The sequence below is a fragment of the Saccoglossus kowalevskii genome, chromosome 13 (assembly GCF_978046115.1).
Source record: "Saccoglossus kowalevskii chromosome 13, keSacKowa6.1, whole genome shotgun sequence".
NCBI lineage: Eukaryota > Metazoa > Hemichordata > Enteropneusta > Harrimaniidae > Saccoglossus > Saccoglossus kowalevskii.
This window is the reverse complement of record NC_140653.1, coordinates 18907805-18921920: the sequence shown is the minus strand read 5'-3', so window position 1 is coordinate 18921920 and position 14116 is coordinate 18907805. Positions and strand designations below refer to the sequence as shown.

General features: G+C 33.2%; 1 protein-coding gene across 1 annotated transcript; it reads left to right on the top strand.

The window, feature by feature from the left end:
* The first annotated feature begins 1458 nt into the window (after positions 1-1458).
* On the top strand, positions 1459-13189 carry LOC100376352 (long-chain fatty acid transport protein 6-like). The gene is made up of 9 exons (XM_078006230.2): positions 1459-2049; positions 5004-5183; positions 5474-5632; positions 8453-8577; positions 9822-10019; positions 10129-10219; positions 11137-11335; positions 11835-11932; positions 12776-13189. Exons 1-9 carry the CDS (start codon positions 1572-1574, stop codon positions 13078-13080), a joined length of 1833 nt encoding a protein of 610 aa, XP_077862356.2. The 5' UTR covers positions 1459-1571; the 3' UTR covers positions 13081-13189.
* Positions 13190-14116: the final 927 nt, after the last annotated feature.

The following is a 14116-nucleotide window of genomic DNA, read 5'->3' as shown; positions in this document are numbered from 1 at the left end:
GATTCACATGCGTCTTGACTCGTGTCGCCGTGATAATAAACCATTTGACAAGGCTACAAGTGTTATTCACAATCAGCCCTAACCCATGGTGTGTTTAAATGAACTAATGCAGTAGTGTTTTAGATCGATTCACGGATGGCTTTGTAGTGGGTAGTTGTTTATTAAACAAGATTTATGCAAGATTTACTCACCAAAGGTTCTTTATTTTTAACTTGTCACTGTGCTTGGCAAACAGGAAAAGGCTACAATGCTTCATGCGCGGAACCAAGCTATGTATACATTGCATATATATTTAAAAACACAACGCGGTTACTACCAGATTATTACATCATCTATACCATTTTTCTCACCCAGTGTGATTACACTCACACATATATATTGTCTGTAGCTGGGGGAGCAGTATATATGAATGAAAATAAAAATAATAAGAACATTATAACGGTTAATCGCTGGAAAAAAACATGGATTTAATAAGATACCTCCAAGGAATAACAAAAACATTTTGGCAAAGCGTCCCGGTTTTATTGGAACGTTCACAGCCATGGCTGCGCCCTCTAGCGGCTGATAGCCATAATCATAATTCTTTGCCAAATTCTGCTAGGAATGAAAACACCTTTACACGACTTGTTACTTTCAAAAAAATAGTTTTATTTGGGAAAAGTACAGACCAATTTGAACACTGCAATTGGTAAATAAATACAAATACACCGTTCTTGTAAGATACGAGTTATTGGTAAATAAATGCAAATACATCGTTCTTGTAAGATACGAGTTATTGGTAAATAAATGTAAATACATCTTTCTTGTGAGATACGAGTTATTGGTAAATAAATGCAAATACATCGTTCTTGTAAGATACGAGTTATTGGTAAATAAATGCAAATACACCGTTCTTGTAAGGTACGAGTTATTGGTAAATAAATGTAAATACATCTTTCTTGTGAGATACGAGTTATTGGTAAATAAATGTAAATACATCTTTCTTGTGAGATACGAGTTATTGGTAAATAAATGCAAATACACCGTTCTTGTAAGGTACGAGTTATTGGTGAATAAGAGCAAATACATCGTTCTTGTAAGATTCGAGTTATTCGTAAATAAATGCAAATACATCGTTCTTGTAAGATTTGAGTTATTGGTAAATAAGTGCAATTACGCCGCGCTTATAAGGTACAAGTTGTTGTACATAGGGGAAATTCTATTTTAGTTGTTGAAAGTCACGGGACAACCTTTTGATAACTACACGTGGTCACACCTTTTACCGACTTGTTAAAGAAGAGCTCCCCTGTCGTATGCCACCAGTCACATTAAAACAAAGGAAAGCTTCCAACATTAATCGCGCCTCGCACGAGGTGTTTGTTTATTCATCCATGTCTGTCGATTACAAGTTAGTATGCCCAGCTGATCAGTTTCACTTGGTCAAAGGTCAGATACGTGTGCATGGCGTTCCATTTTCGCTGCAGTATCGCCATGGAAATATCTATGGACCTTTTGCCCACGAGATAACAAACCTCAAGGAACCCCAGCAGACGATGATCGCCGCCGAGTAGCCGTACCGGATTCCCATAAACATGGTTTTAGATATCAGTTTGACGTCGGCAGTTGCCACAGGAACTGTCGTGGTAGCAGCGGCATTTATGCGAAAGTCGTACCCGTATTGGCGACGCGATGCTTTAGGATTGATTAAGCTGCTGTCAGTAGCGAAACCATTCCGAAACCACATCAAACGCAATCGTTTCATGTCGGATTTATTCGAACAAGCAAAGAAACGCAACCCCGAGAAAGCTTGTCTGGTGTTTCAAGACAGGACGTACAGCTATGAAGAGATTGACCGACTTTCAAACAAGTTCGCAAACTTCGCCAGGAACCAAGTGAAAACTGGCGACACCATGGCACACTTTATGTACAACGAGCCAGCGTTTATCTGGACATGGCTTGGTTGTGCTAAACTTGGCGTTAAATCTGCTTTTATTAACTACAATTTACGCGACAAATCTCTCGTTCATTGCATAAATATTAGTAAAGCCAACATTCTGGTTATTGGAGAAGGTAAGATCTTGGTTTATTGTTGTCGTTTACCAGAATCAGTACTGGACTTTAGTTGATTACAATACACCAGGTTTCATTGAGGCGTGCATTTTTTTTATATAAAATATTTATAAATATTTACAAAATTCAAATTGCGATGAACGAATCACTGTAATTTCAAGCATTTTAAACAAATTTGATGGGATGTATCTTTTGTCTTTGTGGCATTAATTCAACCAATGACTGAAGACACCATGCAAAGGCCCATGGGAAATAGTTTTCTTTTATTAAATATTATTAAATGTTTAAATTTCAATTGCAAGTTGACAACAAGACCAACTAAACCACAACATGTTTAGAGATGCATGGCAGTCCAGAAAAGGGCATAAACTGGTGTTTGTTATAAATGTTTTATAAATATACATTTTTAATATAATCAAAATGGATGCTAGAATTCAAATTGACCAATCCAGAAATAGTATTGGAACATTATCGTTAGTTCTAATTAATATTCTTGAGTTAGTTCAACATTATCCAATAACCAAGGCAATTCAAGGGTATGCTTTGAATGCCTCACAAAGGGCTTCCAGGTGAATGTTTTAATATATATTTTATAAATTTCCATAAAAAAAACATTCATACCTTCATGAAATTCTTTGTGCATGACCACAAACCCATTCACTGATTATTAGATTTTGGTGTATATAAATTAGGTACTGTAAAACATGTCTTTTTCGCAAATTTAGCGAGAGAACTGATTCGCTAATTCAAGATGTCGCTAATGACTTTATTATCAATTCAAAATGGCAGCCAAACAAAGAAATCAACAATGACAAGAGAGATTCGCTAAATCAACATTTTGCTATTACGTCATTTTACTACAATTCGCTAAAATTGCATGCCGCTTTTTCAACATGTTTTACAGTAATTTGCATAATAATTTGTCGCTTTTAGTATGTCCCTTGTGTATCCTCGTAACCTGGCACAACTGAATTCAAATTTTGTACATGTTGTAGATCAATGTCTTAATGGTAGTCTCTAATGTATGTGCATTCCATTTAGCTGATTTGCATAATAATTAACCCATTCGCTCCCCAATCACTTATTACAATGTGAGCCATCTACACATGTAACCCCATGTACACAAGAAACCTCAAATACCAGAGGCTATGTTACAATATTCAGGATTATTTCTCTTTGGTGAATTTTACATGTATAAGTTATGTTTCACAGCGAAATTCCCAACAAATTAGTTATCACTAGAAAGGTAATTAAATTCTCTAATTTATAATTACAATCTCATTTGCATATAGTCACATGGTCAAATATGGCTGCCACTTTTACAATGTATTATGTCAGAAAAGATATAAATATCAAATAAAAGACGAGATTTTACATTCAACTCATCAGAATTCAGGGAAAATAAAATCCATACAAAACACAAAAAAAGTCTTTTAAGAGAAAAGTTAAACGCTAAAATAAAGTATTTTATAGTATCCCACAAAAACAAGTTACATGCTTAAATGAAAGCTAATATGATGATCCATACAACTATCTTACACTCAAACCAGAGTATCAGTTACATATATGTCATAGTGAATGCTACTGCTTTTCCCATCCATATGGATACACAGCAATGACATTTTGTGCCAGAAAAATCTGGCACTGTGGTGCACGAAAAAACAATATTGTGCCAGAATTTCCCGGCATAATGATCAGAAACAGTGCATTATGGGAATAAAAGGGTTATTTTTTTTTTTTAATTTGTTTATGTTTGTAATTGTTGCACATATGCTACAATCAGAATACAATCAGACATACGTCTGTTAAATTATCACATTTTATATATACAAGGGTTAATTAATAAGACTTTTCTTAATGGATTGAAACTATTATTGCATACATATTGTATTTTTCTCTAAAAGTTTCTGCATATTAATTAGCTAATTTACATACAAAATAATTTAGCTTTTTTATTTGTATCTAAAGAACACTTTGCTCAAATGTGTTGAAACTTTGCACACCATTTACTTTTTTTCAATCAATCTATGCAGCAACATGATTAAGACCAAAGCTTATTCTAGGCAGGTCCAAACAAAGTAATAATTATCATTTTGTTCTGTCAAGGTTTTCTCAATGGATTTTAGTAATTTTCACCAGTCTAATTGAAATTTACTTTTACCGTCCAAGATGGCCACCAAGAAATCAAAATGGCAACCAAATTACTTAAAATGGGTCATGCATTTGCATAAAAATAACTTATTTATTTTAATTTGGTAATTCACAGGCTAAAGAATATGATTTGGTATCTTATAAATTGTAATTATGCGTCTTTGTTCTTTAAATTCGAATTGGTCACCATTGATATTGTAACTCAAGTTCCGATAGGATTACATGAATAATTTTTGGATCCATTCTATGGTTTTCATGGCCAGGGAAGTAATTTCTTCAATTAGATTTTAAATCAGACTTCTTAGATTTTTTGTATGAAACTTAATGGAATATTTGAAACATTTTTTTTGGAAAAACTTTAAGAATATGCTTTCATTGGCTATAGAATCCATTCATTCATGTACATTACCCTTTGTGGGTTTTCTTCAATCATTGGACGATTTACTGCCTCACATCTGTTAATGCGCTGTGATTAGTGAAGTTGTTTTCAGCCATCATTTGACATTTTTAAAGCATATATAAATATTTTATATATAAAAAAACATTCTTGCCTTCAATGATTCACTTTATTCAATTAAAAATAATAATAATAAACTTATGTTCCTCCTATTCCAAAGTACCAGGATGTATGACTTTTTGGAGTCATGCATAAAGTACCAGGATGTATGAACTTTAGGGGTCATGCATAATTTGAAATCATTTGGGGGCAAGTTCCTGTGAGATTTGTTTATGTCTGTGTTCTTCATCAGTGACATTCCATATAAGGCATGTCTTTATAAATGCTGTTATTCATTATTTCGAAGGTAGCGAATTGAAGACTGCAATAGCTGATGTTGTTCCACAACTAAACAATCAACAATTAGAAATCTGGACGATTGGGGACAAGCCAGAACTGGAAAATGACACTGTAACAACATTTCGGTCTGTGAATGAAGAAATCTCTGATGCCTCCGAAAATCCAATATCTTCGCATGCAAGGCACGGTATCCAACCAAATGATACGGCCGTTTGCATTTATACATCAGGAACGACTGGTAATTTAAACAGATTTAAAAACGAAATACAAACAGAGCAGTTGGCCATTGTGCAGAATACTGTAAATCTACTTCGGTTGGACCATTATTATTGGAGGGAGTTCTGGGATAGATAAATAATCAATATGGAAGGGACGCAAGATCAACATATTGAGTCTTTGTGTGAAAGAAAAATTCATATTTCATGTAATCTATACATATTTTCTGACACAAAATAAATTTGGGGTTATTTTTTTCAGGTTTACCCAAAGCAGCCCGTGTGTCACATTATCGTTTGACGCTTGCCTCGTTTGTGTTAACACCATTTGGATTACAATCAGATGACAGAATTTACTTGGCATTGCCTTTATACCATTCAACAGCATTTGGCATGGGACTTGGAAATACCTTCCGCCTTGGTGAGTTTATCAACCATTAATATATGCCACATTAGAAACCTTTTTCATTATTCTGGGAAATCATAAATTAAAAATATAACTTTGGATACCTACATAATCCTAATTTGCATATAACCATGAATACCTGCACAATCATAATTTGCATATACAATGTATTCATGGATACCTGTACAATCCTAATTTGCATATATCCATGGATACCTGTACAATCCTAATTTGCATATATCCATGAATACCTGTACAATCCTAATTTGCATATATCCATGGATACCTGTACAATCCTAATTTGCATATATCCATGGATACCTGTACAATCCTAATTTGCATTTATCCATGAATACCTGTACAATCCTAATTTGCATATACAATGTATTCATGGATACCTGTACAATCCTAATTTGCATATATCCATGGATACCTGTACAATCCTAATTTGCATATATCCATGAATACCTGTACAATCCTAATTTGCATATATCCATGAATACCTGTACAATCCTAATTTACATATATCCATGAATACCTGTACAATCCTAATTTGCATATACAATGTATCCATGGATACCTGTACAATCCTAATTTGCATATATCCATCGATACCTGTACAATCCTAATTTGCATATACAATGTATCCATGGATACCTGTACAATCCTAATTTGCATATATCCATGGATACCTGTACAATCCTAATTTGCATATATCCATTAATACCTGTACAATCCTAATTTGCATATATCCATGAATACCTGCACAATCATAATTTGCATATACAATGTATCCATGGATACCTGTACAATCCTAATTTGCATATATCCAGGGATACCTGTACAATCCTAATTTGCATATATCCATGAATACCTGTACAATCCTAATTTGCATATATCCATGGATACCTGCACAATCCTTATTTGCATATATTCATGAATACCTGTACAATCCTAATTTGCATATATCCATGAATACATGCACCATCCCAATTTGCATATATCCATGGATACCTGCACAATCCTAATTTGCATATATCCATGAATACCTGTACAATCTTAATTTGCATATATCCATGGATACCTGTACAATCCTAATTTGCATATATCCATGAATACCTGTACAATCCTAATTTGCATATATCCATGGATACCTGCACAATCCTTATTTGCATATATCCATGAATACCTGTACAATCCTAATTTGCATATATCCATGAATACATGCACCATCCCAATTTGCATATATCCATGGATACCTGCACAATCCTAATTTGCATATATCCATGAATACCTGTACAATCTTAATTTGCATATATCCATGGATACCTGTACAATCCCAATTTGCATATATCCATGGATACCTGCACAATCTTAATTTGCATATATCCATGGATACCTGTACAATCCTAATTTGCATATATCCATGGATACCTGCACAATTATAATTTGCAAATATATTGTTCCTCAATCTATTCTTGTTATGATTTATAATGCTCTGATACTCTCCCGTATTTCATATGGTTTGGAGGTATGGGGGTAATACCTATTCAACTTACCAGTATTTAAATGAGATTCTTCTTATACAAAAGAAAATTATTATTAGAATAATTACTTTTAGTGATAGACATGCACCCTCAGCACCATTATTTAGAAAACTGGGAAATTTTAGATAGATTCAAAAAACACAAATTACAACTAGCCATATTTGTCCACGATGTTATTAATAACAGGTTGCCATACATATTCCAAGATCACTACGCCCCAATTTGTCATTCACTTAGTACCAGGCAAAATCAAAGAAATGATCTTAAAATCCCCCAAATTAAACATAAATCGAGCGAGTTCACATTAAGTATGCAGGAGCAAAACTATGGAATAGCATTCCAATTCATATCAGGAATATACAATGCAGAAAACTTTTTATTACCTACAAACTTGTTCCACATAATTTCTAAGTTCTTAAAAATATATAAAAAATGATATAATATTATATTGCATTTATTGTACTTCCAGGTATTTTGACTGTCTCACTACTATGAGGTTATTACGAGGATACTGCAAAGTATGCCTGAAGACAGTACAGCGAGAGTATCGATCGATGTGTAGCGATGGTTGATGTGACCATGTACTGTCAGAGTGCATACTTTGCAGTATCCTCATAATAACCTTATTATTATACATCTTTTTATCATGGGAATGCCAAAATCCAAAACATTTAGAACAGAATCAGCGAACTCCTTTGTGTGGGGTCCGGTCAAACCCGGGTGGCAGCAATGTTTTTTTTTTTATAATTAGAGGACGCTTACATCTGTAATCCTTCCATATTTGGAATTCACATTTCCTTATATGGTAGGATGAAAATACCCAGTGCAATTCCGCAAAGTTACTGTAACTTATGGCGATACAGTGACATATGTATAATAATATTTTTTATTTTCTATTTATGTTAAAGTGAACAGAAAGCCCAGTTAATATCTTGTAATCTGTGACTAACTGCTCAGGGGTCGGATTCAATTGCTAATTGCAACTATTTTCCAACCCCTATTCCATTTGTACATTTTTTTCTATATTTTTTGTGTGTTGTTAAGATTTACTTTTTTTTTTTTGGGAATAAACATCTATCTATAACATGGATATCTGCACAATACTAATTAGCATATAACCATGGATACCTGCACAAACGTAATTTGCATATACTAGTAACCAAGTATCATTATGTAATGTCATGGTGTGCAGGTCAAGGTTAAAATTATTAACGTAGATAAATATTATTTTTATTACTTTACTTCAATGTTTACTACATTAAATTATTCTTCACACTTTATTTTATAGGTGCCACGGCTGTACTAAGTTCTAAGTTTTCAGCCTCAAATTTTTGGAAAGTGTGCTGTAAATATGACATCACTGCTTTCTTCTATGTTGGTGAACTGTGTCGATATCTTGTGAATGCTCCACAGGTAAATGAATACACTCAGAGGTACATTACTTGGGGTTTGCAACTACGGTGACATGATACCAAGATTTTGTTACAATCTCGCTCTTGCATAAGTGTTCCAACTCAGAAAAATGCGAATGCGCATGCCTGAGGTAACTAGGATACTGGGATGTCCAGGTGGATCAAAATAGCTGCTCACGATATGACAGATTACGATAACTATATTTTCTGTACATTTTCGATGTATTACATTTTTTCACTATGAATGTGGTAATACATGTTTTATTGTTTTATTACAAAACTGCCTATGTCATGTCAGAAGGTCGTAGCATCAGTCTCGCTATCTACGAGATGAGACTTGAATGGGATCTTGGCATGATGTCACCATACAGTACTATGCGTGTTGCAAACCCCAAGTAATGTACCTCTGATAGAATCTAATATTTTATTACATTACTATGGCGTATACTAGTTTAAGTGGTACGGTAAATGCCATGTTTAACTACATCACTGTATTTGTGTTCGAACAATATGCGAAAAAAACAAGAATTGCAACAATATGAACAGTTCCGATTGGTTAAAGTTTTACATGAATGGTGTAATGAACTTGTAATGATACTGAGTGATAAAAGGGCTATCTATTTCTTGCCCTTTATTGATACTGTTAGTGGTCATAGCTGCAATTCCCTGTCCATTGCGGTCATGCTTCATTTTTCAGTCTTTTTGATACTCAAAGACATGTGTTGAAAAGCTAATCAGCTGATATCACTTAGTGCATAGAGCCGGTTGAATCTCATGGCGTTTTGTTCTGTACAATTCTGTATAAATATGTAAAAATCTCTGGATTGAATTACTTCCAAGTTTAGTTATACCAGTATGTTATGAATCTGTCCCTAAAACTTAAATGTATTGATATTCCCCCAAATTAGCAAAATTACTCAGTGATGGCTATCAAGTTCTTGGTAAACAATGTTCTAATATGCAATCCTTTGATATGCTCACCTGTGAAACAAATACATGAGACAAATACAATCTCAAATTCATTTAGTAAGATTCATATGTTGCGAGCCTTTATACTACACTTGTTTAATAAATCTGACATCACACGGTCATGAATTGGAGATTATGCACTTGGCAGTGCTCTATAATTGTAATGATTTCATGGTGGCCAATAACCCTTATCCTGCCAGCTCGTGTACTTTTACATTGACTTGACAAGATAATGGTTAATGGAATTGTTGATTATTCAACTCTATTTGTCATTAGAACCAGGATGAGAAGAACCACAAAGTACGGTTAGCTTTGGGTAATGGCTTACGGCCGGATGTCTGGACTCAGTTCAGTGATCGTTTCAAAATATCTGCAATCTGCGAGTTCTATGGTGCCACTGATAGTAATTTCTTTACTGCTAATGACCAGATAAAAGTGGTGGGCTCAATTGGGCAATATTCACCATTTCTGCAGGTTAGTCCAAACACTTGTTTTGTGATTCTTGACTGTTGAAACGAATTTGTAAAGTAATGTACCTCTGTTTGCTGCAAATATATATTGTTATGCAATTGATCTTTCACAGAAATTACGCGGCTTTCATATTATTAAATATAATCCAGAATCAGAAGAACCTCTTAGGGACGAAAATGGTCGATGTATACAAGTCTCTCAAGGTATGACCAGTAACTAACAATTACACATTCAATTTATTCAACTCTCTTTTGCATGCAACATTCATAGCTGGCATGTTTATAATAAATTCCCTAACACCTATGAAGTTCCAGCATTATAATTCACTTACTTTTATTTCACTTATTTATTTCAACAATTGTCTCACCAGACATGAGATATTTGCCACTTGATTTAGATTTTTGCCGCAGGTTGTTTACTTTCATAGTTGTTTTAATATTTACAATGATTTTTTCGAAGATTGGAATGGAACAATCATTACCACAAATCAGTTGTACAAATTATTTTTATTAAATATGGTCATATTACCATTTTTTTTTAGAAATAATTGATAAAAGTCCGCATTTGTATGCATTTTCTAATTGTCTCATATTATGAACTCGTGGAGCAATTATGCTCCACATATTTTTCCCTGGTGAGAACACTGCCCAAATATTGCAATTTACTATTTATTTTTATAATAACTTTTTTTAATAGACTTTTTATTGGGTACTTAGTATTCTAAATTACATCTGTATAGTTGTTTTACAATAAAGTTATCTGACTCAGATATAGCAGTATAGGGCTCCACTTCTTAAGGTGTAATATCGTCTTACTTTTTTTGCAATGTAATTTTCACATTCATAAATTTGTTTACAATAAGATACAAAAGCCTCAAAGTTCGGCTTTTTGACTTTCCTTTTACAGAAATATACGTGTTTTCTTACAAGCAAACAAATACAATTCACCAGTAATGTTTCATTTGGATCAGAGATTATCAAGCACAATCTACTTGGTGGTGTCTGCTTTTTGAGTGAATTACCCCACCAGAACAGAATATCTCTCCAGAGGGACCCTCTGTAATAACAATCATAAATAAATGTTCTTAACTTTTTTTTATAATAACTTATATCTTGTTCAGGAGAGCCTGGTTTGTTGATTAACCCAATCAATATTCATATACCATTTGATGGATATGTTGGCAATAAACAACTTACAGAAAAGAAAATTATTCGTAATGTTTTCAAAACTGACGACGCATATTTTAACACTGGTGATTTATTGTACATGGACGAAGACTATAATCTATATTTTTATGATCGAGTTGGTGATACTTTCAGGTAGGTAAAAATTTCTGTGGTTGTTGTTTATTTTATATTTAATTAGCTCCGCTGTCATCGAAGATGACTGAGCAGAGCTCTTAATACAGTTGTCTGTTCATCGTCTGGTCATTTACAATTCTATTTTTGACATTTTCTTGAAGACTACTAGCTCAATGGCTTTGATACTTGGGATGTAGATACCTTGGGTGGACCTCTGTCAGATTTGTTCATTTCATGATGATATCTTCAATTTTTTATCTTTGACAAATATATTTATCATTTTTGGTAAAAATTTAGTCTAAAACAACAACAGAACAACATTTTTTTTTCTTGAGAATGTGGTAGTTACTTAGCTTTTAGACAAACATATTGTTGAAATATTGTCTTTATTCCGGAAGAAAGAGTGGTGCAACGTGTTCCTTGATAAATAACTGCTCCAAGAACATTTGTATTCCATTGCATCTTTTATTATTTTATTAATATTATAATGAGAAAAGTAAGTTGTTTTTCTCAACAGATGGAAAGGTGAGAATGTTGCTACAACAGAAGTTGCTGAAACCATTACTAGATTCCCAGGGGTAAAAGAAGCCATAGTGTATGGGGTAAATGTGCCAGGTATGCTTTCATTTACTTGTAAATGTATTAATTATTTACTGGTTTTTATTTTTGCTTATTTCGCTGATATGTAAAATTAAATCCAAATGAATATTGTTTCTCTGCCAAGTTTATGATCTTAAAACCTGGTGAAATTGCTCAAAACATCAGTGATAATAAATGGTGTTGTAGTATACTGAACTTGAGTCGCTTGGTGATTTGTTCGAACCATTGCTCAATTTGGAAAACTACCAATTCCGGGATACAACCACTTATGCTGTGGGAATAAGCTGTTTTCTGCAATGATGACTGGGTTCTTTTGATGTTGCAATTCTAATTTATTTTTATGATCTGCAGCAATCCTTTCACTAATCACAGACCTCATACAAGGGATTTGGGTTTTGTACAGTTTATGAAAAATCATATCATATCCTGAACAAAATCCTGAAATCAAATTATGAAGAACCTAAACGTGCCCTTGAAATTACAAAAATGAAAATTAAGTTTTGATTTGGTTAATGGACACCACAACTTTCAATGCACCTCCTAAAATTTTTCATGATTTGTTGCCATACCAACTGATCATTTTTAATAGTGATCACAATAATCAGTGATATGTGTTCTGAATATAATATGAAACTTTGATGTGGACGAAGAATAGGAATAGCACTTGGGGAAGACACGATTGGTTCAGACAATGTTTAACACAATTTTATGAAAATTGAGATCCTGGTTAAGTTACGAAAAATTGTTGTGGATACGGTTAAATCCATGAAAGAGTGAGAATCTGAAGGAGCAGAATGTGTTCTAGCAAAGAATTGTGGTCATATTAAAGTACATCAATTCACGTTTTATCTTACATAGGTTATGATGGTAAAGCTGGAATGGCCGCTGTTATTCTTTCTGATCAACACGTCAATTTGCAAGAGATGTATTCATTCCTGTCTTCCAGATTACCTATGTATTCATGCCCACGATTTATTCGTATTACGAAGGAACTTGTCATCACAGGGACATACAAGTACACCAAACTTGACCTTGTTAAAGAGGGATTCAATCCTGATCTTGTCTCTGACCCACTTTATTACTTTGACAGTCTTGCAAAATCATATACACTTCTTGATCATCAAGCTTTTGAGAAAATTGAAAAAAAAGAAATTAGACTTTAGCAAATTTGAAAATTGCAATTACGAATCAGCCTTGAGATACAATATATTAGTGTTTAATATTTACAAAATAATGTAATGTCTGCAATTGAATTAAATGTTATGATCCAAATCATGTTGATTCAAATGTTATGATCCCAATCATGTTGATTCAAATCATGTGAGCATCCTCTGTAAATTCTTGCTGGGTAAGTGTTCACAAACACCATCATGTGATCACAGTCATATATATATATATATATATATATATATATATATACAGGGGGGCAAGGGTTATTTTCGTTCAACGTAATTGCAATATTTTTTTGTTCATACAACGTAAATTGAAAAAATAAATTCCGTAATTTTGTAATCACAGGCTAGACGTACAACGTAATCAATCAAATATTTTTTCGTACACTGTAAAAATGTGTCATTTTTCTTGGTATGTACAAGAATTTACATCCAAATAAAAAAAGTCATAAAGAATAATCCAGGGAAATTACATTTTCGAAACTGTAAAACGACTAGATGACACAATTCACTGCAAAATTCAATTTTCACTGTAAACTGTAAAAACGTCTTTTTTTCTTCTTGTAAATTGTAAAAATCCCTTTTTATTTCCCGTAAAACTGTACCAGCTACCCCGCTTGCCCCCCTCATATATAGAGATAGAGGGACTGTGGCATGATGTTGTAATTCGCTGACAATAACAATATAAATATCATCATTTGAACCCACTTATTGCTGTTGGTTTTGAGCTTAATTGAACAATATATGTCATCTATATCTATGTATATCTTCTGCATATTTTTCTTCAAGAAATAAGTTATCAGATTAATTTTAGACAATTTCAAAAACCAATTTCTGGACAATTTCTTTTCCAAAATCAATGCATGCATTTTTTTATTTCAATTCAGGACAATTTTTTTTTAATTTCTCCCGAAATTAGTTTTGTTTTTATTTTGTAAAATTCCAACAAAACACCTTAAAAAAACGCATGCATTGACCAGAAATATTCATGTTTTGTTATGGCTAAATCACAAGTCATAATCGAATT

Coding starts and splice junctions, on each gene's coding strand:
- LOC100376352 (XM_078006230.2), top strand. CDS start 1,572: ATGGTTTTAGATATCAGTTTGACGTCGGCAGTTGCCACAGGAACTGTC. Junction 5,633..8,452: donor TGGAAATACCTTCCGCCTTG/GTGAGTTTATCA, acceptor TTTATTTTATAG/GTGCCACGGCTGTACTAAGT. Junction 11,336..11,834: donor CGAGTTGGTGATACTTTCAG/GTAGGTAAAAAT, acceptor TTTTCTCAACAG/ATGGAAAGGTGAGAATGTTG.